The following is a 26,804-nucleotide window of genomic DNA, read 5'->3' on the forward strand; positions in this document are numbered from 1 at the left end:
CATCATCCTCCATCTTGAAGGCTTCATACTTCTGGATTAAAGCGAGAGCTTTAGTCTCCTTGACTTGAGCATTTCCTTCATGAGTCATTTTCAAGGACTCATATATGTCATAGGCCGTTTCCCTGTTAGATATCTTCTCATACTCAGCATGAGAGATAGCATTCAGCAAAACAGTTCTGCATTTATGATGATTCCTGAAAAGCTTCTTCTGATCATCGTTCATTTCTTGCCTTGTCAGCTTTACGCCACTGGCATTTACTGGATGTTTGTAATCATCCATCAGAAGATCCCATAGATCACCATCTAGACCAAGAAAGTAACTTTCCAGTTTATCTTTCCAGTATTCAAAGTTTTCACCATCAAATACCGGCGGTCTAGTATAACCATTGTTACCGTTGTGTTGCTCAGCAGAGCCAGATGTAGATGCAGGTGTAGACTTTGCAGTTTCATCAGCCATCTTTTACTGAAGCGTTTTTCTCTTCCTGAATCTTTTCTAAACACGGTTAAGTGCTTGCACCTTAGAACCGGCGCTCTGATACCAATTGAAGGATAGAAAAACACTTAGAAAGGGGGGTTTGAATAAGTGTAGCTTTAAAAACTTGACAGATAAAAATAAATTGCACAGTTATTTTTATCCTGGTTCGTTGTTAACTAAACTACTCCAGTCCACCCCCGCAGAGATGATTTACCTCAACTGAGGATTTAATCCACTAATCGCACGGATTACAATGGTTCTCCACTTAGTCAGCAACTAAGTCTTCTAGAGTCTTCTGATCACACACTGATCACTCCAGGAACAACTGCTTAGATACCCTCTAAGACTTTCTAGAGTATTCTGATCCACACGATCACTCTAGTTACAACCTGCTTAGATAACCTCTAAGACTTCCTAGAGTATTCTGATCCACACAATCACTCTAGTTCCTTACAACTTAATGTAATCAATTCTAAGAGTATTACAATTGCTTCTTAAAAGCTATAATCACAAACTGTGATATTTCTCTTAACGTTTAAGCTTAATCTCACTAATATATTACAACAGCAATGTAGTGAGCTTTGATGAAGATGAAGATTCTGAGCTTTGAATAGAACAGAGTTTCAGCAAGTTAATATGAGTTGTTTTGTGCAGAATCGTTAACCTTGCTTCTCATCAGAACTTCATATTTATAGGCGTTGGAGAAGATGACCGTTGAGTGCATTTAATGCTTTGCGTGTTCCGTACAGCATCGCATTTAATGTTATACGCTTTTGTCAACTACCTCGAGCCTTGTTCACGCTGTGTCTACTGACGTTGCCTATAATAGCTTTTAACGTTCCTTTTGTCAGTCAGCGTAGCTTGCCACTTGTACTTCCTTCTGATCTGATGTTTGTGAATACAACGTTTGAATATCATCAGAGTCAAACAGCTTGGTGCAAAGCATCTTCTGATCTTCTGACCTTGAAGTGCTTCTGAGCGTGATACCATCAGAACTTCAGTGCTTCTGATCTCATGTTCTTCTGATGCTTCCATAGACCCATGTTCTGATTCTGCTTCGACCATCTTCTGATGTCTTGCCAGACCATGTTCTGATGTTGCATGCTGAACCCTTTGAGACAAAGCTTCTGAGCGCTGAATTATGCGTACTCTTTATATATTTCCTGAAAAGGAAATTGCATTGGATTAGAGTACCATATTATCTTAAGCAAAATTCATATTATTGTTATCATCAAAACTAAGATAATTGATCAGAACAAATCTTGTTCTAACAACATCTTCATAGCACGCTCGCATCCGCATCTGGGTGGACCTGGAAACGTATGGCTTGTACTGCTGCCTCCAATCGAGTTTCTAGTTGACATGGTTAATGAACAACAACTATCGCGTATGCTGAGAAGTAGAAGAAAGAACAAGAACGATGAACAGTATGAGAAGATGAACAAACATGAATGATGAACAATATAGTGTTGTCAGCAGATGAATACTATGAGTTTTCAAGTACAAGAAAAAACAAATTTGACGAATCCTAATTTATAAAAGTTAATTTAAATCAATTAAATCCAACTCGCTAAATCAAACGTTGCCAACAAGGATTGACCAAAGGCCAGTTAGCAAAACATGAGTTTAGGGAGGAGTAAAAATGGAATTTGTGGTTTATAAAAGGGGAAATTCAAAACTCGCCCTATTGGCGGGGTGATATATATATATTTATCCTATTTAAAAATAAATATAATATTTTTTCTCAATCATTATCACAATTACTTCATAAATTTAATTAAAAAAATTAAAATTTAAATAAATTCAAAATTATTATTTTTTGGATGTTTCTTAAAATATGAATTTAGATATGTTTCCATGTAATATTTCCAACAGAAAGTGTAAAAGATTTATTTTCCAACTTAAAAGTGGTTTCATTGTAATTAAAATGAAAGGACTTAACTTGGCAATTATCATATTACTAAAGGATTAATGCATGGAATAGAATCAATGAGAAATGAAATATTTATTTCGGTTTGTCTGAGACAAATTATTCAATCATAGTAATACTCATATAAACCCCAACCATGTATATAAAAGGGGAAACAACATCAAACAAATATATACTTTGCCAAGCCATACATGAATTTCAATGCCATTTAGAGTTGGCAAAATGAATCTATGCATTGGAGGTAAAGTTGAAGTTAGAACATCCGGTTTGTCGTCCAAAGAGCAGCGAGCTAAATCCCAATCTATTCGCAGCCAAATCAAACTGTACAAGATTATCCTCCAACTGATACCCTCCAATCACAATCGAAGTCTTTAAATTCTCTCCACCTTTCACAAACCCAAGACACAAAACATCATCATTTATATTCACCATCGAATTCCCACCATATATCCTCCAAACCACATTTTCATTCTGCAAAAACAGTTCAATAGTAGGCACCGCCGCACCCAATCGCGTCCCAAGCACACTATCAGAACTGTAACAAAACTCAAACGGCGCAAACGAAGACACCCTCGTTATGTTTCTTGCAATAGAAGCTTTCACAAAAGCATCTGTAACAGCTTTATAAATAGAAGCTTCTAGAACCGTGTAAGGATCCACCGTACTTATCTTTGTTCCACCAACACCGTTACTGTCTATAGATAACAAACTTGTGTTAACTGAAACCACTTTTTCGTCGATTTTTATTGTTTTTACACCGATGAAATACTCAGCTGAAGACTCTCCTTGTGAGAAAGCAGAAGCTGTGCTAACGGGGTTGATTAAAAGCGGTGTGTATGTGAGAGAGTTTGAATCTAATACAATATTGGGGAGAAAACCATAAGGACCATCACCGAAGATAACGAAACCGTTTGAAGAGGAAACACAAATGGCGAATTTTCTAGCGAAGCTAAAAGCGGAAGCTAGTTGAGATGGAAGAGCGATTTTGGTTCTTCCGAGACCGGCCATACCAGAAGCACCACTGGCTAATCCTTTAAGTAAGAAAGTTGGTGCACATGTGAATAAAAAACGTGAAACTGCGACGGTTTTTCCTGGGTTGAAGCCGTTGGTGGATTGGATTGATAAAACGTCTTCGGCGAGTTCACCGCTGGTAGCGGTGTGGGTGACGGTGTTGTCGGGGAGTAGGCCGCATGTGTTGTTGTTGCAGCCGGGTTTTGGTGATGAGAAGCAATCACCGCAGCCGTTTGCTTTGGCAAGGGAGCATTGGGCGGAGCGGCAGCGTGCGGGGCGGTATGTGGAGGAGATGTATTTGTTTTCACAGTCGACCCAGAGGAACTGGCCGCCGAGATCGACGACGAGGTTTAGTGGGACTAGTGGGGTTCTTTGTTTGACTTGAGCTGTGTATTGGAGAGTTTTTGCGCTATCTTTGGTGACTGGGAGAACGAGGGCTTTTGGTCTGAAAGATTGTTGAGAGAAAGTGGGTGAGATGAAGAAAAGTATGAGGAGAAGGGTAATGAAGTGATGGAAATTGGAGTAAGCCATGGTTAGAGATGAGTAGAGATGATGGGTTGAGTTGGAGAGGACGTTGCAGAGGTAGCTCTATTTATGCATTTTGAGTTGCCAGTTTTGATTTTGATATGGCGCTGAAGTCAAAAACAAGTTGAGATGAGATTGTAAGAAATGTCAAATATGATTGCCACGTTTCTGTGTATTAGCGTGTGATGTTGCTATATTATCTATCTGGATATCACATTGATTTCTTTGTATCTAACACGACTGCCCGGATGTGTTGACTACCGGATGCTTATTTTTAAAAGGAAAATATTTTTGACATACATAAGATCTTTTAAAAATTTGATGGTGAAATAAATAAAAAATCATGTTAACAAGTGTTTCGGAATACTTTTAACAATATTAAATAAAAAATAATTTTTTTTGTAAAAATTAATTATTTTAATTTTTAATATAGTGAAGACATGCATTTACAAAAAAAATCTTATCAATTTAAGAGTTTAATCAATCTTTCTAGAACCCTCGTTAGTATTTTTTTTAAAAAAAAATTAGTTTGATAAATGTTATAAATGATGGATCTGATATGTGTGCAAATCATACCCCAGCACTTAAATATTGGTATTATTAAGTTGGTCATGAATGTCGGATTCAAACTCATTCATCAATTAATTATTGTTATTTCGGTTGTCAAATTTTAAGAAAAAAGATTGTTTGATGTGATATAGAAAATGAAATAGATAGATAAATGAATCCCTTAACAAAATTAATAATTGCATAAATAAAAACAAAACAAAAAAATCGATTATATATTTATTAGTTTCAATAAATTCAACGCACAATCCATAAAAAAAGACTAATAGGGTCAAGAATAACTTGTTTTTAAGTGAATTTTCTTTAGATGAGATCTTATCCTAGAGAAATTGTCAAAAAAAAAGACAATCATTTTTGAGGGGGTTTAATTGCATCAAATAGAAGCCACAATATTATCCAAACTATTAGAGGAGATGTTGATACCAAAACTAGCCTAAAAAAATATACAATAGGTAGATACATCTGAGTAGAGATCCATCTCGTTGTTGAACCATCACCAACAATCACACTCTAAAGAAAGGATAGTTTCCTGAAGAGTCGAAAGAAAGCTATCAATCAACTCTTGCTCATAGTCAAAAAATGGTCTCTTACACTAAAAAATCCAGACCATAGCCACATCTTCCGAACAACCAACCTCACCTACCTTTCCCTATTTCGATTATAGATATAAAATCAAAACAATTGACTCTCAGTAGAATGAACCCCTCCAACAGATCATCCCAACATGAATTAAGCATACCTAATCTCACCTCCCTTCTCAAACCTTCCACAATCCAATTAAAAGTGTTACTAGTTTTAGAATTTATGAGAGCAACTCCTCACCACTAAGAAGACATTGAGAGAAGGTTATACACCCTATTGTTTACGGTGATTTCCGGTAAACAACCGCTAGTCCTCCAAACTATAAAATATACTTTGGTTACTCGCAGGATCGACTAGATTGATCCTAGGACATAGTCAAAAAGTTTGTCTTTTGTGATAATTTGGTTCATATTTGTTGGTTATTTGGCTTCGAAATAAGAAATAAACAAACGAAATGTAAAAACTGACAATCACCTTGTTATACACGTAAATACAACTTTGGCGGAAAGCAAAGTAAATATAAATTGCAAGAAACTTAAAGTACATGAATGTAAATTGCAGAATGTAAAATGCTTCGAAGTAAACTTGAACGAAAGATAAAAATGCAAGAACGTAAATGGCTGAAATATAACAAAGGATAGAAAATACTGAAAAGATACTTGCATAAAGATGAATACAAATGTATTTAAATTGGTGTTGGTGTCATAAGTACATTTCTCAGCGAACTCGTTCTCTTAACACTTGATACTTGGGTGATTTGTGAGTGATTTGTACAAAACGAACACCCTGGATCCTGATATTAAGACCCTTATTTATACTAATTTCGACCCTAACAGTCCTACACTAACGAAATGCCACGTTGCTCACATGCATACGCTTTGAATCCCTAGGGCGCCACCTGTCCTTGTTCGGTTACACAGAATATTTCGAAATTCAAATTCTCCCGCCTGAATTCTCTTTCGATACGTGGCAACGTGGTCTAAAATGAGAATGCCACGAAATACGCAAAGCTTCAATACTCTTTGTATTTCGCAAAAACGCTTAAGTCCCAAAGACAACTTGTTTCGAATCAGCTTCGATTTTCATTATCTTTACTTCAACTTAAATAACATCCTCGAATCATGGCCATCAGGAGCCATTTATTCTCGGCAATGGCCATCAAAAGACATTCTTCCTTGAATTCTAATTCTTCAAAGAACTTTTTCTTCCATCGAAATCTCCGGCTAACAAATTTCCCCCAATAAATGCCTGTTTCGAAAAACAAGAGAAATATGCGTTTCTTGTCATGATGAGATTTCGTTTTATTCATTTTTTAGAGTTTCAAGACAACTAACTAACGTCATAATCATTTATGACCCATCTTTCAAAACGTCTTGTCATTTTCAAAAACGTCTCTTCAAGACGTGCATTCCCACGTTTTGTGATTACTTGTGATCATTGCTCCTATATACTAGGAGTAAGGCTAACAACTGTTCGATCGTGTAACACCCCATATTTTCTAATTTTAATTTAATCGGAAATTAAATTATTATTTAGAATTATTTGGTATTTTGTTGAATTATTGGAGAATTATGGATTAAGGGCCATTGGGCTGGAATGGTGAGATTAGTAGTATGGGGGTGCTAAGTGAGTAAGCCCATTACTGATTATTTTATGTTTTCATAAAATAAAGGAAATAAGGAAAATTGGGAAAAAAGGAAAAAGGAACGTGAAAAGCAGAGCAGAGGAGATGGGAGATGGGAGATTGGAAAGCTGATACGTGAAAGAGGAACAGAAAAGGAAGAGGGCTAATCAAGATCTTTGGCTAAGGTAAGGGGGGACTCTTCCGGTTAATATCTTTTATCGTATTATAGATAATAGGACTGATTTAGATGCATTGTTTGTGTCAATTGGTTATATGCTAGATTGGGGTTTTGGGATGATTTTGAAGGGAATTGCATGATTGATGAATTGTATGATTATATGATTGTTATGGTGATTAAATGATCCTCTTTGTGCGTTATAATTATGTTATAACATGTATGTGGCTGATATGGTGGTGTTGAGGTTCATGACATAACTTGGTTTGGATTTTGGGGATTTTGGGGTAAATCCCGTAATGCTGTCAATTGCGATGAGAGCTCTGACTTTTGCCAGTTCGCGCCGCGAAGGTAGGTGCGCGCCGCGAAGGCGTAATCTTTTTCTCGTTTCGCGTCGCGTACAAGTGTTTGCGCCGCGAATAGCTTGGCAGAGAGCCAAGGATTTCTGGAACGCTCAGTTCGCGCCGCGAACCAAGTTGGCGCCGCGTGCTGTAGCGATAATTGTTTTCTTGAAAATGTAAAGATGTGTAACTTTCAAACCGTAAGTCCGTTTTAGACGCCGTTTTGGACGTTGTTCCTTAAATTAAATGCTCTACCATATGAAATAAATAAAATAACAATAACTTGATTTTATTTTGAAAAGTATTGTTCCTCCAAATGTGGTTTATTCTGGTTTTGCATAGTTGATGAGGTGCAATGATTGTTGTATGCATAATTGAATATGTGCAATGATGTGTGCTGTGATAATGTGGTTGCTTCTGCTTGTTATGCAAATGGATGTTGTTCATGGTAAATATGGTTATCATGTCTTCGATGAACGATGATGTAAATGCTCTGTTGTTGTTGGGTTGATTTGTTGTACTTGGTACACGGTGGTGAGAGGTGCTATTGTTGTTGCACTGTGTAGTGGTTTATGCGTACAAGCACGTTAATGAATGATTTACCTGTTATGATGTTGTTGTAGTAATTGGTGTTTTTTATACATATATTGTTGGTGTAAAATATGTATTTTATTTATGGTTGAGAAATAGCTTAATTGTGTGTGGCTATTGATTATTATGTTGGTTGATGATTATGACATTTGGATGGTTTATGTGGATGATGAGCATGTTATGGTTGATACATGCATTTCATAATCATTATGTGGCTGATCCTTGACGATGGTGGATCAGTGGTAGCTAATTCCCATTGTGTGGAATTAGTGAGTGGGTGTTGCCGTATCCTTGACGATGGTGGATCGGTGAGTTGGGTTATCCCAGATTTTGGTACCACATGCATATAGTTGCATTTGCATTAGGCTACTTGTGTTATTATAACATGAATGGAAGATTGTCCAATGTTATAATATGTGATGATTGTGTAATGGTTATGATTTGTTTGGGTGAATTATGGCGTTGTCTCTTAGTAATGTATGTTATTTGTTGTTGTGTGTTGATGAGTACCTCCTGACAATCTGAATATAATGAAATTGGATGAATAATGTGACTATGATGTGTTATTGTTTATGATTCGATAACATTTGTTAATTGTGAATGAGACTCACCCTTACTGTTGATATTTTTAGATTGAGGATAGCGGCTTTGACTCGGTGAGGGTTAGCTCATGAGTTAGTTCGTTTAGTATAGTGTTGGTGTCATGCTCTGATATTGTAACACTGGGGGAACGCTAGTTTAGAGTTGATGATGATACTCTATTTTGTTGTTATTGGAGTAATTTTGTGAGATATTGCTTAGATGTTATGCTTATCCGTATGATGAATTTTCCGCTGTGTTAACATGAGATGTTTATGTATTATGATGAATTGTTCCTTAGTGAAAGCATGACAATGAAGTTATGATAAATTTGTTTTAATTGGAATTGTGGCACCCTTATTTTCATGTTTTACTCTGAATTATTTTATAAATTTCCGCGGGGTTTAGAAGGGTGTCCGGCCAATTGTTGAGTCAGTTGAGTTGCGCGACAGTTGTATATTGTCGGCATTTTATTCCTTGGTACGCGACATGTGAGTGAATCACTGTCGGTACTTGGTTGTTTGCTGCAGGTGTTGGATTGAAACAAGTGGGGGAGAAGCTTTGCTTCTCGGTTATGTTTCAGTTGTAAGAAGATTGATTCAGTAGGCTGTTGTTGGCAACAGTGCGAGCGTTGTTGGAGTTTGTTGTTTCCCGAATTGAAGGTGACTTGGAATTAAGACTTCACTGGGAATTGAGTTGGAACATCTTGAAGGAAGATGATTAGAGGTAATTGACAGTTATTGTAAGAGAAGGAAATTGGAAAGTTGTGATGTGTCAGCTCTACTGGTGTACTGCGAAGATGTCAGTTGAGTAGCTTTACGTCTCGGAAGAGATTCAGCTGCAAGTTTGCAAAGAGGATTGCTGTCGTAATGTTCCAGAAATCGCACTTCGGCGATAGGATGTGTTGCTCAAGTCATAAGAATGTTTGGAAGTGAAGAGATACGATAAGGGGCTGTTTGGAATGTGATAGAGTTGAAGAGAATGAGTTTGGAGAGAGATTTTCGTAAGCAAAACGCAGGAAAATTGCTGAATAGCTGCGGAACTTCGAAAATTTATAACTAGAGTTATGGACATCCGATTTGAGTTCCGTTTGAAGCGTCGGAAAGCTAATGAGATGAAATTTGTTATAAAAATGGTTGCAGCAGCTGTAACATAATTAATTGTGACAGGATGACGTTGGAAAGAGGTGAAGTTGCGGTGACTCTTGTTCTTATAACTAGACTTGTTTATTGGTACTGCACGGGATGTCAGTGTCAGTGTTGAATGGATTGAAGGGATAATTAGAAGGTTTGTTGAGAAGTAATTTTAAGAATTGAATTTACCAATTGAGGAGTTTTGGATATATCGTATAGAGTGTCGCTGCATGATGTCAGTGTTGCATTTTTCGGGCAATGATTGGAAAATTCATATCTTGAGTTCCGAGTGTCAGATTAATGTGCCGTTTGAACCTACAAGGAGGAGGGATTGTGTTCTAATTTATGGAAGAGTTATAAATACAGTAGAGTGACCCTATGAGGAAAGGTTCTGAAGTCGGTTATGGAAGCGTGAAACTTGTTGAATAAGAATGCCTACTACCGCGATTGTTGAAACGACGTGGAGTAGAACATGTTGTTAATGAATGAGCCGACGAGATGTTTGGTCACAAAGATGATTTGAATAACGATGGATTTTAGTGAATGAGTAAATTAGTAGTAAAGGTGAAGTAAACTTTAGAACCCTTGGAATCGTATTTGTGATGGCAAAGTAACGATAAGTATAAAAGAAGAATTGTAGGGAATTTCTAACATTTGTTGACGTGGGGAAGACTTTGTTGAGATTCCGAGTGGGATGATATTTGGACGTGAAGGATGTAATAGAATTTGGAATAAAACCACGAGTTATAAATGTTGTGCTATTGTGTTGCGTAAGAAGTCTTTAAAATGTCGGTGCTAATGATGAATGAATTGGATCTAATTGGACAATTGAGAGACTTGAGTTAGTATGTGAAGGCACTCCTAATAGTGTTAGATTGAGTATGCTAGAAGATGACTAGTGGTATTCTTAACGAGATTAGAGAAGGTCAGAAAGATGATGTTGAGTTGATCGATAGGTTGACTTTGAATTACCAAAGTAAAGGCGGTGAATTCAGGATCGACGAAACGATGCAATGAGGTTGAGTGATTGGATTTGTGTTTCTGATGTTTTGAGCTTCGGAAGAATATTCTAGAAGAAGGACACCGTAGTGGATTATTGAACTATGACGATGTTAATGAGTTGGGTGCAAACTCGGAAATGGACACTATTATGTAGTAACGACGGTTTATGCTTAAATATGATTTTCAACTAATATTTACAAATTTAGGACTTGATCACCCTAAATCTCTTGTTGGTAGTAGATGGAATCATATAGAAGAGATAAGCTTGTTTTGTTACCTTAATGGTTTAAGATGTGATGAATACTAAGCCGTGAGAATAATCACTCACTATGTTGTGTGAACTTATGAAGAAGTGAATATGAAAGAGTGCAACATGGTGGATGATGACTTCAGACAGGTAATCAGAGTCACGCAGCGAAAGTGTGATGTGGAGTAGTGTTATGAGTACTACTCGCGGGAAGTAAGGAATTAATATGTCGGAAGCCTACATAGAGAATATGTATTGATCTATATGTTGGATTTAGAATCTAGTGGATGTAAGGATGTCGTGTCGAAGAATTATAACTCTTTTGAATAATTACCGAGATGATGAAATGTTATTACGGTTGTACGTAGTTAACGAGTATGTATTCGGCGAAATTAAAACGAAGGATTGATAATATATGATGCTGTAATAATTTTGTGCTGTTATTGAGGTGATATTGTAAATTCCAGAGATAATGAGGAATTACACTCTATGAAGGATGGAGTTGATTTGATTCTTAGTAGAGACCGTGACTTAGTTGAGCTATTTTGTAAGCGATGGTATATTGAGACTGATGAGTGTGTACTTGTTCTGATGGTTAGGATGTTAAATAGAGGAAGTAAATCAGGAATTGGTTTTCGTTGGATGCGAGTAAGGATTGCTAAATGGTAGATTAGTACCATGAATGATGAAGAATGATTCTTGAAACGAATGAGTAAAGAGAGTCGGAATCGGGTGAAACTCAGAAATCTATTTGGTATAGATGATTGGGATGAGTAATCAGAGTAGTGCGGAAAAAGCGGAATGTAAAGTGTTGGATAATTGCTGGTGTGACATAAGAGGAGTCAGATAATTGGAATCCAATGGTATAGGAATATGAGTATTGAGTTTCTTGAAGGAAGCGGTTGGTGAAAAGTGTAAGTATTATTTTATCGCTCAGATGGAAGAGTATGTCTAAGGTTGGTATGTTTGGTTGATGGTATGCATTACTGCAGTGTTGATCTGTGTGATCATACTATAGATTGTGTAATTGTATTACTCAGTTGTTGAGCGCATTATATAGGTTGTACCTCAATGTTTTATTGTTGTTAACCTTTTGGAGATATAGCGAGTGATATACTAATGGATGGTCAAATGCGACGTAAGAACTGGGATTTGAATGTATGAAACATGTTTCCTGTTGGTTATGTCAGATGGATTTTTGGGGATTGACTGATGGTAATGTTAATTGAGAGCTGGAGACTCAGGTAAAGGACTCTTATACGAGCTGGTTACTTGAGGTATGTTTTCGAGGACGAAAACTCTTTTAGTGGGGGAGAGTTGTAACACCCCATATTTTCTAATTTTAATTTAATCGGAAATTAAATTATTATTTAGAATTATTTGGTATTTTGTTGAATTATTGGAGAATTATGGATTAAGGGCCATTGGGCTGGAATGGTGAGATTAGTAGTATGGGGGTGCTAAGTGAGTAAGCCCATTACTAATTATTTTATGTTTTCATAAAATAAAGGAAATAAGGAAAATTGGGAAAAAGGAAAAAGGAAAAAGGAACGTGAAAAGCAGAGCAGAGAAGATGGGAGATTGGAAAGCTGATACGTGAAAGAGGAACAGAAGAGGAAGAGGGCTAATCAAGATCTTTGGCTAAGGTAAGGAGGGACTCTTCCGGTTAATATCTTTTATCGTATTATAGATAATAGGACTGATTTAGATGCATTGTTTGTGTCAATTGGTTATATGCTAGATTGGGGTTTTGGGATGATTTTGAAGGGAATTGCATGATTGATGAATTGTATGATTATATGATTGTTATGGTGATTAAATGATCCTCTTTGTGCGTTATAATTATGTTATAACATGTATGTGGCTGATATGGTGGTGTTGAGGTTCATGACATAACTTGGTTTGGGTTTTGGGGATTTTAGGGTAAATCCCGTAATGCTGTCAATTGCGATGAGAGCTCTGACTTTTGCCAGTTCGCGCCGCGAAGGTAGGTGCGCGCCGCGAAGGCGTAATCTTTTTCTCGTTTCGCGTCGCGTACAAGTGTTTGCGCCGCGAATAGCTTGGCAGGGAGCCAAGGATTTCTGGAAAGCTCAGTTGGCGCCGCGAACCAAGTTGGCGCCGCGTGCTGTAGCGATAATTGTTTTCTTGAAAATGTAAAGATGTGTAACTTTCAAACCGTAAGTCCGTTTTAGACGCCGTTTTGGACGTTGTTCCTTAAATTGAATGCTCTACCATATGAAATAAATAAAATAACAATAACTTGATTTTATTTTGAAAAGTATTGTTCCTCCAAATGTGGTTTATTCTGGTTTTGCATAGTTGATGAGGTGCAATGATTGTTGTATGCATAATTGAATATGTGCAATGATGTGTGCTGTGATAATGTGGTTGCTTCTGCTTATTATGCAAATGGATGTTGTTCATGGTAAATATGGTTATCATGTGTTCGATGAACGATGATGTAAATGCTCTGTTGTTGTTGGGTTGATTTGTTGTACTTGGTACACGGTGGTGAGAGGTGCTATTGTTGTTGCACTGTGTAGTGGTTTATGCGTACAAGCACGTTAATGAATGATTTACCTGTTATGATGTTGTAGTAGTAATTGGTGTTTGTTATACATATATTGTTGGTGTAAAATATGTATTTTATTTATGGTTGAGAAATAGCTTAATTGTGTGTGGCTATTGATTATTGTGTTGGTTGATGATTATGACATTTGGATGGTTTATGTGGATGATGAGCATGTTATGGTTGATACATGCATTTCATAATCATTATGTGGCTGATCCTTGACGATGGTGGATCAGTGGTAGCTAATTCCCATTGTGTGGAATTAGTGAGTGGGTGTTGTCGTATCCTTGACGATGGTGGATCGGTGAGTTGGGTTATCCCAGATTTTGGTACCACATGCATATAGTTGCATTTGCATTAGGCTACTTGTGTTATTATAACATGAATGGAAGATTGTCCAATGTTATAATATGTGATGATTGTGTAATGGTTATGATTTGTTTGGGTGAATTATGGCGTTGTCTCTTAGTAATGTATGTTATTTGTTGTTGTGTGTTGATGAGTACCTCCTGACAATCTGAATATAATGAAATTGGATGAATAATGTGACTATGATGTGTTATTGTTTATGATTCGATAACATTTGTTAATTGTTGTTGATATTTGTAAATATATAGTGTTAATAATATTTGTATATAGAATAGTCCCACATCGACTATATCATATAATTAGTTGTAATCTCTCTATATATAATAAAGTCTCCGTAGTGCTTTACAAAACACACGGTTTATTCAAATGTCTCTTAGTCTCTCGTATTTCAACATGGTATCAGAGCCTCGTTTAAGATCCGGTGGGCCACCTTCTATGGTTTCCGCTATCGGGCCACCCACCATTTATTTCCGCGCTCCAGTTGTCTAGTCCTGGGCGTGAGGGGGTGTGTTAAGAGTCCCACATCGGACAATATATGGCCTGAACATGTCCTTATAAGTGGGGGCAATCCTCACCCTACAAGCCGGTTTTATAGGGTTGAGTTAGGCCTAACCACACTTCTTAACATGGTATCAGAGCCTACTGAGAGACAATCTTTACCGTGTTTTACCCGGTTGACCCACTGTCGTCCGGTGAGAAATTTTTTGGCAAACCGTGTCATAACTCCGGTTTGCCTTCCATACACTGCCGTGACTCATTTCGGCATCTGTTTTCAAATTTCTCCGGTCGCCGCCGCCATTCGTTGTTGCTGCTATTGTTTCTGGCAACCTTCCGGCTAACTAACCTTACCGGCAGAAACGTCTCCACCGATTCGGTCGATCCCGACGATTTTTCCATCGCCCCACTTGCCACCGTGCAACTGTTCCAGATCTGATACTCATGGCTACTCAGAACTTTACGCCAAACTACGATGATTTTCTCAAGTGGTATCAAAATTATCAGAACTCAGATTATACTGCTTCGATTGCACACACTGGTAATTCATCTGCTTGCCTTTCTCAATCATCTTCTCTTGGATCCTGGGTCCTTGATTCTGGTGCGTCTGATCATGTTACTGGTAATAAAAATCTTTTCACTTCCCTCTCTACCTCGGGTTTCTTACCTACTATAACTTCTGCCAATGGTTCTCAAACCCGATCTGAAGGGATTGGTACTGTTCAAATTCTACCTTCTCTCTCTGTTACTTCGGTTCTTTATGTACCTAATTGTCCATTTAATTTACTTTCAGTCAGTCGTTTAACTCGGTCTCTTGATTGTATTGTCACTTTCACTAATAGTAATGTTACCCTGCAGGATCGGAATTCGGGACGGACGATTGGCGTCGGATGTGAGTCTCAAGGCCTTTATTACCTCTCAGTGTCATCTCAGGCATGCTCAGCCAAAGATTCCCCACTCACTATCCATGCTCAGTTAGGTCATCCTAGTCTTCCTAAACTACAGAAGTTGGTGCCAAGTTTATCGAAGGTGTCTAATTTACATTGTGAGTCGTGTCAGTTAGGGAAACACACTCGTAGTCAATTTCCAAATCGAGTCAATAAACGAGCTTCATCCCCTTTTGCTTTAGTTCACTCTGATGTTTGGGGTCCCTCGCGTACTGTCTCTACACTTGAGTCTAGGTATTTTGTCACCTTTATTGATGATTTTTCACGTTGCACGTGGTTATTTTTAATGAAAAATAGATCTGAATTATTCTCTATTTTTGAAAAATTTTATAAAGAAATAAAAACTCAGTTTGGTGTGTCTATTCGTACCTTAAGAAGTGATAATGCTCGTGAATACTTATCCCAACAATTTCAAACTTTTATGTCCGGCAATGGTATTCTCCACCAAACATCTTGTCCTCATACACCTCAACAAAACGGGGTAGCCGAACGCAAAAATCGGCATCTCGTAGAAACTACTCGGACCCTACTTCTCCATGGTAAAGTTCCACTTCGGTTTTGGGGGGATGCTGTGCTAACGGCATGTTACCTTATAAATCGCATGCCCTCATCAGTCCTTAACAATAGAATCCCCCATTCAATCCTTTTTCCCAATTCCCCACTTCACCCAATTCCTCCCCGAGTCTTCGGGTCCACATGTTTTGTACACAATCTCTCTCCTGGTCTTGATAAACTATCAGCTCGATCACTAAAGTGTGTCTTTCTTGGTTATCATCGATCCCAAAAAGGTTATCGTTGCTACTCACATACTCTACAACGATACCTCGTATCGGCCGATGTTACTTTCTTCGAGTCTGTTCCATATTTCGAGTCCAGCCAAGTAACTCCGGAACCCCTTCAAGATAGTACTCCCACACCTCTTCCGGAAGTCCCATTTCCCATTATCCACCATCACTCTAGCCTTACGGTTGACCCCCCCACTTCTCGCCCACTTCAAACATATCAGCGTCGTCAACCCACGTCTGTCACACCTATCCCTGAGGTAGTACCTATCCCTGATACAGTACATGTCCCTGAGGTCATTGCAGACTCTCCTCTGACGCCTTCGCCATCATTGGATCCGATCCCGCAACCTGAGTCTGATCTTCCGATTGCCCTTCGAAAAGGTATACGTCAAACACGAAATCCTTCTCCACATTATATTGATTTATGTTATCATCGTCTTTCTCTTCTGCAGTATACTTGTTTGTCTTCTTTGTCTTCTGTTTCTATTCCTAACACTCCAGGTGAAGCATTATCTCAACCTGAGTGGAGGCAAGCAATGATTGACGAAATGTGTGCTCTTCAAAGCAGTGGTACTTGGGAACTGGTCCCTCTACCCCCTGGAAAATCTTTAGTAGGTTGTCGTTGGCTTTATACAGTGAAGGTTGGTCCAGATGGTAAGATTGATCGATTTAAGGCTCGCTTGGTAGCCAAAGGATACACTCAGATTTTTGGGTTGGATTATAGTGATACCTTCTCGCCTGTAGCCAAGATGGCATCTGTTAGACTTCTTCTAGCCATTGCAGCCATTCGACATTGGCCTCTTCATCAACTTGACATCAAAAATGCTTTTTTACATGGTGATCTTGAAGAGGAAGTATATATGGAGCAACCACCTGGATTTGTTGCTCAGGGGGAGTCCTCAGATATGGTTTGTAGGCTACACAGGTCGCTTTATGGTCTTAAGCAATCTCCGAGAGCTTGGTTTGGCAGATTCAGCACTGTCGTACAACAGTTTAGTATGGTCCGTAGTGAAGCTGATCATTCTGTGTTTTATCGTCACTCTACCCAAGGGTGTGTCTATCTTATTGTATATGTGGATGATATTGTCATAACTGGCAGTGATCAGCAGGGAATACTCCAGTTAAAACAACATCTCTCGAATCAATTTCAGACAAAAGATCTTGGTAAACTCCGCTATTTCTTGGGTATTGAGGTAGCCCAATCTAAAGATGGTTTGGTGATTTCTCAGCGGAAATATGCTATGGATATTTTGGAAGAAACAGGTTTGTTGAACGCTAAACCAGCTGATACTCCTATGGATCCAAGTGTCAAACTCCTACCCAATCAGGGGGAGCCCCTATCTGACTCGGGAAGGTATAGGAGATTGGTTGGAAAGTTGAATTATCTCACAGTCACTCGTCCGGACATTTCTTTTGCAGTTAGTGTGGTAAGCCAATTCTTAAATTCTCCTTGCCAAGAACACATGGATGCTGTTGTCCGAATTCTGAGATACATCAAACGTGCTCCGGGAAAAGGCCTCGTGTATGAAGATAAAGGACATACTCAGATAGTTGGATACTCCGATGCTGATTGGGCAGGGTCACCCATTGATAGACGATCCACCTCTGGGTATTGTGTACTTGTTGGAGGAAACCTTATATCTTGGAAAAGTAAGAAACAAAATGTAGTTGCAAGATCAAGCGCCGAGGCAGAGTATAGGGCCATGGCAATGGCAACATGTGAACTCATTTGGTTAAAACAGTTGCTCAAAGAACTTCAAATTGAAGAAGCAAGACCAATGACACTTGTTTGTGATAATCAAGCTGCATTGCATATTGCTTCAAATCCAGTCTTCCATGAGAGGACCAAACATATTGAGATAGACTGTCACTTTGTCAGAGAGAAGATTGAATCAGGCGACATTGTCACAAGCTTTGTCAACTCCAATGATCAATTAGCAGATGTGTTTACAAAATCTTTACGAAGTCCCAGAATTAATTATATATGTGGCAAGCTTGGTGCATTTGACTTATATGCTCAAGCTTGAGGGGGAGTGTTGATATTTGTAAATATATAGTGTTAATAATATTTGTATATAGAATAGTCCCACATCGACTATATCATATAATTAGTTGTAATCTCTCTATATATAATAAAGTCTCCGTAGTGCTTTACAAAACACACGGTTTATTCAAATGTCTCTTAGTCTCTCGTATTTCAACAATTGTGAATGAGACTCACCCTTACTGTTGATATTTTCAGATTGAGGATAACGGCTTTGACTCGGTGAGGATTAGCTCATGAGTTAGTTCGTTTAGTATAGTGTTGGTGTCATGCTTTGATATTGTAACACTGGGGGAACACTAGTTTAGAGTTGATGATGATACTCTATTTTGTTGTTATTGGAGTAATTTTGTGAGATATTGCTTAGATGATGTTATGCTTATCCGTATGATGAATTTTCCGCTGTGTTAACATGAGATGTTTATGTATTATGATGAATTGTTCCTTAGTGAAAGCATGACAATGAAGTTATGATAAATTTGTTTTAATTGGAATTGTGGCACCCTTATTTTCATGTTTTACTCTGAATTATTTTATAAATTTCCGCGGGGTTTAGAAGGGTGTTACAGACCGCCGTTAGATTAAATCATCTCTTGCCGCGTGTATTTTGACCTTTACTCAGAAGATTTGAAAAGGTTCTTACTAAACCTTTAAATACTTAAACCTTTAGCCTTCACAAAACTTCATCTTTCCTTCTTCTGCAACTAAACGCAGAAAAAACCCTTTTTGGTTTTTTGACCTAATTCTTGAAACAAACACATCCATGGCGTCTTCCACCATTCAAACTTCCACATCGGGAACCTCAACGGCTCTTCAACCCATTCAACAACTTCAACACCCCACACAGATAGGTAACCAACAATACATTCCAGACCCAAACGTAGCAGAAACTCGCGCTATCTACGCTTCTCAAGTAATCATTCCCTTTGATCTCTCTGGAAAAATTCATGCTTTTATGGGCCCTTTACCTGGAGTCGGTAGTTCTTCAAGTAGTTCTTATCTGGGTAAATTCTTTCCTGCTTATTATAAGACTAGGCCTTTAGTTAGCAAGAACCAAATAGACGAAGACGGTAACTTAATCTTAGCTGAAACTGCTAATGTCGATGGCGCTTCGACTGAAAACACCGTAGCCTTAGAGAAGGTTAGGTTGAATTATGTAACCAATTTCCTAAAAGTCTTTAGATCAATTCCCCTGGCAAAAGATCCTGACCTGTATTACGCTTGGCTGACTAAGGTAGAAAACCAAAAGGCTTCGTTTTGGAAAGAACTAGGTATTTATGATCTAATCCAATTATCCAAAACAGGTTTAGAATATAACCAAACCATGTTAGTAGCATCAGTACATTTTTGGGATGCTTCTCACAACACCTTCCACCTTCCTTGTGGAATGATTACCCCTACTCTCTTCGACATAGCCGCTATCACAGGGCTTCGACCAACTAGGGAGGTCTTCGATCCCAACTTTATGGATATTGATACCATTCAGTTTAACGAAGTTAAAGTCACCTGCACTGCTTTCATCCAGAGATACCATGTCCAAACAACCACTGAAGTCACAGATGAAGAGCATATCGCGTTTCTAGCACTCTGGCTTTCGAGATGCGTTTTTTGCTCTAGGTCCCTCCAAGTAGCAAAGAGATATCTTTGCATGGCTAACCAGATAAATGCTGGAAAAAGGTTAAACTTAAGCCAATTAATCTTAGGGTTCCTTTACGAGAATCTTGGCGAAGCAACGGATCTCGTCAAAGATTACAAAATAGGCTCTCTCCTTTTCGCTGGCCCTTTCTGGTTGTTGCAGCTATGGCTCAATGCCACTTTCGAAGCTTATCTCCCACGTAGAGGTATCGTGGATGAAGAAGATCCGGCAATCAAAAATCGAACAGTAGAAGGAACTAGATTGGCTCACCTAACTCCCAAAGAAGAAACGGGAAAGCTCCGCGAAACTTTTCTAGCGTACATGATGATGTTCGCTAAACGTTATCAGTTTAGTCCTTCTATGGCTCCAGTTGTAAAAAGAAAAGTAGGTCCTGAATGGCTTACTCGAGAATTTCCAGCAACTTCTCCAGATCAGCAAGCTGAATCCATGATTATTTGGGAAGCTTTTCTGACGCCTAAGCAGTTGTACCACCGATTACGATCCCCCAAGAGTCATTGCTATCTCCTTTGCTACCAACCAAATCTTGTATCGAGGCAATTTGGATTGGTTCAACTTAAACCAAAATGCATGTATGACAAGAGGAATCACATGTGTCTGCACACTCTGCATTTATCTGAAGATGAATACGAATCCAAAATCTTCAAATATGTTGGCATCATGACTCCCTCTCCCATCTCCTTCGAACCTGCCTTCTATTCTACCATAGATTTCCATCAATGGTGGACAGAATATTATACTACACAAATCTTCGACGCTGAAAGCCTTTCTCAAGAACTAACTGAAGCTTTTGCTGATGTGCAGGCGAACTTCAAGAAAGGTACATTGACTCATATTAAATAAATCCAAGCCTTTCAAAAATTCTTTGAAACTATCTACAGGCCTGATGACCTTAGTCGGACCGTTCGTGAAGCTGCGGTCACTTTGCGCGAAAATTTTCTACTAAACTAGATAAGCTGAAAGTGCCCACGTATGTTCGACCTGAACTACGTTATGAAGTGGCTTTCAAACTTAATCCTCCAAAATTCCCTCCACTACCTAGCGCTGACTTTGGTGTGGCTCTAAGTCCTCCTTTTCCAGACTGGTTTGTGTGTAGGAATGTTCCCGAAATCCTTTGCAAACAATCTAAAAATGCGCTGAACGAGTGGCTCTGACTAAGCACACCTTGGATAATTTCAAGGGACATCTTCATATAAGTCTTAAGCATGTTCGTGTTTTGACTCCTATACCTTAAGGTTGGGGTTTGGATTATCCTTCGATTAACTTTCTTTCCTTACTTATATACTGACTTCTACTTTGTTCATAGCTGTGAGTCGAAAGAAAGTTATTAAGGAGGCAACTGCACAGAAGGGCGCTGAAGCTTCGAAAAGCACCAAAGCAAGTGGGAGTGATTCTGTCACTACTGGCAAGAAACCCATGGTACGTACATACTTTATACTCTAACTTGTGCAATTTTCTGAATATTATTCACTTTATTCAATGTGCATTTTCTCAGAGTTCGAAGTCTCTGACACCTCCAAAGCGGAAAATTTCCCACACTAGTGCTTCAGATGATGAAGAAAAATCTCCTCGTACCAGACAAGCTATGAAGAAAAGATAAAAGACTACCATTTCTCTAACCAAAGAAAATGGATCTGGGACTTCAAAGCTTACTTCATCGAGTGATAAGGTATCTTCTGATGAATCACCTTTAAAGATTGCTGGTAATATCCCAGTTATGGAAAGCCATAACTCAAGCCCAGATAATGTCCCAACCAAGGTATTTGAATTTTATATCATAACCATTTTTCATACTTAACTTTAATGGCTAAGTTTACATCTTACCTTGTAAATGTAGGACGATGCAGGCACAGCTACTTCTGATCTCAAAACTTCAGATCTCAATATTGATCTTGACAATCTTCATGGTATGCATTTTCCCTTTAATCGACAAACAAGTTTTTTCGCAACTTTCCGTCGTAACAAATTTTGATTTATGTCACAGGTATTCCCTGTCGCAAATCTCCTTTCCTTCCTCCAGTTCTCGAAGACGTTCAACCCATTGCGACTATCGTTTCACCTGTGCATGCTGAAGAAAGTCATTCAAATGACGCTTCTCCACTTACCCATCAAGATGAAGACATGGAAGAAAACCCTCAACATTCAAATAGCGGCAATGTAGTTGAGCAGCCAACTGGGAGTGAAGATACTATCTCTGAACATGAGAATGTGGATGAAGCTTCTGGTTTGCCTCCACCAGGCAATAATGAAACTTCGACTTTTGGGACTATAGTTACCCCTACGACTACCTCGAAACAGACCCCTACAGTGCTCACTTCTACAGAACTGGAGCGACTTAAGAATACTGACCTTGTAAGCTTCCTCAAGGCTATGATGAATGTCGAAAATGTTTCGCCTATCAGGGTTGAGCCTTCTTCGAATATCTTGGCGGAAAGTGGTAAGGGGAGTGATATTCCAAACCTCCTTCGTCAGATAAAGAAAAAGTTCTTTGAAACCAACCTTATCGAAGTTCTGAGCAAAGATTTCACCAGCTGCTTTGGCTTGAACAATCTTTTAAAGAAGGTGGATTTACTCTTGGTCTCAGAGGAAGTCTCGCAAGTGATTGTCTCGCTAAGTTCTCTGGTTGATCAGCTTCATGCTGATACTCTTTGAAAGCGAGATGTTGACGAACAGCTCAACGCAAAAGTAACTTCTCATAGTCTTTCGTGGAAAGCTGCTGGTGACGCGACTATAAAAGCTGGTGCCCTTGAGCTTAAGCGTGCAGAACACCAAAAGGAATATGAAACTTGTGGAGCGGACATCAAATCCTGGGAACAAGAAATTAAACGGCTCGAAGAGAAGATAAAAACTGCCAAGTCTCGCCAAGAGGAAATCAAACAATCCCAGCAGAACGAGTTGAATGAAGTGGCGCAGTCGGGGATTCGACACCTCGAAATGGCTCAGAAATTAGTGCCAGAAATCGAATAGCTGAAAAAATAGCAAGCACTAATCGAACGCCGTCTATCACTATGGGCATCCCAATATTCCAAGATGAATGATAATCTTCCTAAAGACTTTAATTAATTGTCATAGCCCTTGGAATATCTTCGCGTCTCGCATTTTGTCTTATTTTTGTAATCAGACTAGCTAAGGAATGCATGCACAATTTACCTTTCAATTATCCATATATTATATTCTGCAAATGTCACAAATAACATTTTAACAATTCTTAAATTGTCAAAAAAATTATTTTCCAACTATCATAATGACCTCGATAGCGTATCCACGTGATATGATTACCCTTCGCAGCCTCTTAAGCTTTGATTTAACGTTTCTATTCCACTAGCTGTAACCATCATTAAATGATGACATCACTTTTTCAAAATGTATAATTAAGACGTGCGTGTATCAGTTTATAAAATGATTATGTTCCAACTTCCAAGGCTAGAAACGGCGGACTCCATATCTTCCCTCGGGGAAACCACAAGTGGTCCAATCAGGATTTAAAGAATAATCACTCTTTAAAACCAACTTTCTCTATATAAACCTTGGTAGTATGATCATTTATTCATCCTCTTTCCATATTCTTATCAAAGTTTTCTCTTTTCTTCTTGTACTCCCTTGCTACAATGACACCTTTAACCTATAACAATGCCAGATCTTCTATCAAGAAAGAGTTTAAACTTTCTGTGGAAGAGTTTGATCAGAACAACATCAATGTTGATGCACTGTTTGCAAACCAACACTTACAGGTTTACCAAGGAATCTTGGAAGGGTTTGTTTACCCAAACATGCTGGCGGACTTCTGGATGTTTGCATCCCTCCGGATGGATTCAGAAGGAAGAACCACCATTGTTTCTCACGTTCGAAGATCCCCTATTACCATTTCTCCCTCGTCCATCTCTGAAGTGCTGAGATGTGAGAACTCCGGAGAAGTTTTTGCTGACAACTCCTTCACCATGAGCACCTCTTCTATTTTGAGGGCCATCATGGCTAATGATCCTTTCAGTGCCAAAATTAGCAGGATTTGACACCAACTTTTAGTGGGCAACTTTCACCCACGAAATGTGGATCAAGAAAGCATCATGGTGGGGGATCTGGATTTCATACTCTGTGCTCTCCGGGGAAGGAAAATCAACTTTCCATTGATGATTTTCAAACACCTTGCTGAAGTTGTTGCTATTGCTGCTTCTCGTCAAGGCATAGCAACATGTCTTCCTTATGGAAGGTTGTTATCCCACATGTTTGTTAAACAGGGATTAGTGAAGAAAATGCGCATGGAAGGATCTCTAGATCTTTTTGAAGCAGAAAGTTTGCCCCTGTTGCACTTGGAAGGTCTGGAACAAAGGATCAACTGAAGGGTGCATTGTTGGAGGCATTGTTTGAGGCGTTGCACGCCTTGGTTTTATTGTCTATAATTTTGAACGCTCCATTTGATAGTGTCTGGCATGCTCCATTTTTGTAATTTTGGTTTGCATGCAAATGCAATCTTCTTGACTGAATGTAACCTTAATCGTTAATCGTAATGAAATATATTTTGACATCGTCTTGTCTTCTTGGTTTATATATTACATATTTCACCTAGGTATAAAGCCATTTTGGTGCTTGTTTCACCATTTTGGCCAACGGCGCACACTTTTAATGTCTACGTTTTTGCGATTTTTACTTCATGCATGACTGGCTTGTATCTTTTTAGATACTTCCCATTCACTCTTAAAATCCTGCGATCTTCTGCCAATTCTTCTATCTCATAAGCATTATTTGAAAATACTTTTAAGATTCGAAAAGGTCCTTCCCAGTGTGGAGACCATTTGCCTAAAGCCTGATTCTTTCGATCTATGGGCAAAATAACTTTCCAAACTAAGTCGTTGTTAATAAATGTTTTACCTTTCACCTTTTTGTTGTATGCTCTCGACACCCTTTCTTTTTGCCTTTTTATCATTTCCAACGCTCGAAGTCTGTCTTCGTCCAGATCAACTAACTCATTCATCATCATTTCCCAATATACATTTGGGGGAATTTCTGCTTGCCTCTGAATCCAGACTGATTGCAAGTATATTTCGATCGGGAGTACTGCATCGTGTCTGAACGTCAACTGGAAAGGTGTAGTATTGGTAGCTTCTTTTGGTGATGTTCGACAAGCCCAAAGTGCCTGGTCCAAGGTTTTATGCCAATTCTTAGGTTTCTTCCCTACATGTTTCTTTATGAAACCAATTATTACTTTATTGGCTGCTTTGACTTGTCCGTTCGCTTGAGCATAATAAGGTGTAGAAGTGAATAACTTGAACCCCATTTCTTTCGCAAGTAAACACTGAACCTTGGTTTGTAGTTATACTTTCTGGGATTCCAAATCTATACAAAATATGCCTTTGAATAAACTCAATCACAGCTTCTTGATCCACATTGGCTAGTGGTATCGCTTCGACCCATTTTGTGAAGTAGTCTATTCCTACTAAAATATACCTTTGACCTTTGGAAGATGTAGGACGAATTTATCCAATTAAGTCTAATGCCCACCCTCTAAAAGGTCATGGTTTTATTATTGAACTTAATTCATTTGCAGGCGCATGTTGAATACTTGCGTGTTCTTGACATTCCTGACAACCTTTTGCAAACTCTATGCAATCTTTTAACATAGTGGGCCAATACATTCCATAACGGAACAAAAGCCATTTCATTTTGTGCCCCGCTTGGTGAGCACCACATGCCCCACTGTGCATATTCGAGAGTGCCAAGTATGCTTCAGCTTCGCCCAGACATTTTAGTAAAACTCCCTCAGGGGTTTTCTTAAACAACTCATTTCCCATCAAGAAGTATAATAAGGCTCTATACTTTACCTTTCTATCTGCATCTGTCGAAGGATCTCTCAAGTAGTTTACAATTGGACTCCTCCAATCTGTATCTGCTAAGGAGTTTATATTTAGAACCTCAAATTCCTCTTTGTTAGCGAAGCCTAATTGTGAGTTCTCCAGATCACTTGGAGATAGCTTTGTGGCCATTGCTTTGCCTCTTACTTCGATCAGTTCTTCTAATTTTTCCTTCGATACTCTGTATCTTGAGGCTAATTGTGCCAAATCATTTGCTTCTTGATTGTTCACCCTTGAGACGTGCTTTAACTCCACATACTCAAATTTTTTAAGCAGCCTATTTGCTATGACAAAATACATGATCAAATTCTCTTTGATACATTTGTATTCTTTCGTCAATTGATTTATTACTAATTCTGAGTCTCCTTTAATTTCGACTCTGGTTGCCCCCAATTCCAACAAGGCTTCAAGTCCAGCAATCAGTGCTTCGTACTCGGCTTCGTTGTTGGAGCATAAAGGGCCTTAAATTTTGTACTTGAGCTTTGTTGGTATTCCATCAGGAGAAATTATGAGAATACCAACGCCACTTCCCTCTTTATACGTTGAACCATCGAAGAATAACTTCCACGGCTTCAAATCTACATATTGCTGAGGATTTTCAACCACTGCATGGTCAACAATGAAATTTGACACGATTTGTCCTTTCATTGCCTTAAGGGGTTGAAAGATTAAAGAGTACTCAGTAAGGGCCAAAGCCCATTTGCCAATTCGACTATGCAATATTGGTTTAGATAGCATGTGTTTAATAACATCAAAATGAGATGAAACGTAAACATCAACTGACTTTATATAATACTTGAGTTTAATACAAGAGAAATATAAACAAAGGCAGAGTTTTTCTATGGCGCTATACCTAGTCTCTGCATCATTGAGTACTCTACTTAAGTAATAAATGGCTCTTTCGATGCCATTGTCATCTTCTTGTGCTAACATACTACCTATGGTATTATCTGAAGCTGAGATATACAGGCGCATGTGCTTCTTCCCATTTGGGGGGGACAATATTGGTGGGTGCATCAAATATTGCTTGATTTTCTCAAAAGCTTCTTGATGTTCAGCATGCCATTCGAACCTTCCTTGCTTCAGTCGAAGTAAGGGGAAAAAGCTTGCGTGCGTCCACTCAAATTAGAGATAAACCTTCTTAAGAAGTTTATCTTTCCCAATAAGGATTGTAATTCTTTCTTCGTAGATGGAGGCTTTGTTTCCATAATAGCCTTCATTTTATTCTGATTAATTTCTATTCCCTTTTTGTGGACTATGAAGCCCAGGAAATCTCCAGCCTGCACAAAGAAAGCACATTTAAGGGGATT

General features: G+C 38.6%; 1 protein-coding gene across 1 annotated transcript; it reads right to left on the minus strand.

The window, feature by feature from the left end:
- Nucleotides 1–2,456: 2,456 nt before the first annotated feature.
- On the minus strand, nucleotides 2,457–4,063 carry LOC131618715 (probable aspartic proteinase GIP2). Its single transcript, XM_058889885.1, has one exon. The coding sequence runs from the start codon at nucleotides 3,945–3,947 to the stop codon at nucleotides 2,634–2,636; it is 1,314 nt and encodes a 437-aa protein (XP_058745868.1). The 5' UTR covers nucleotides 3,948–4,063; the 3' UTR covers nucleotides 2,457–2,633.
- Between the last annotated feature and the right edge of the window lie 22,741 nt (nucleotides 4,064–26,804).

Source organism: Vicia villosa, linkage group LG1 (assembly GCF_029867415.1).
Source record: "Vicia villosa cultivar HV-30 ecotype Madison, WI linkage group LG1, Vvil1.0, whole genome shotgun sequence".
Lineage (NCBI taxonomy): Eukaryota > Viridiplantae > Streptophyta > Magnoliopsida > Fabales > Fabaceae > Vicia > Vicia villosa.

Excerpts from the sequence above, each read along its gene's own strand:
- LOC131618715 (XM_058889885.1), bottom strand. The coding sequence starts at position 3,947 with ATGGCTTACTCCAATTTCCATCACTTCATTACCCTTCTCCTCATACTT.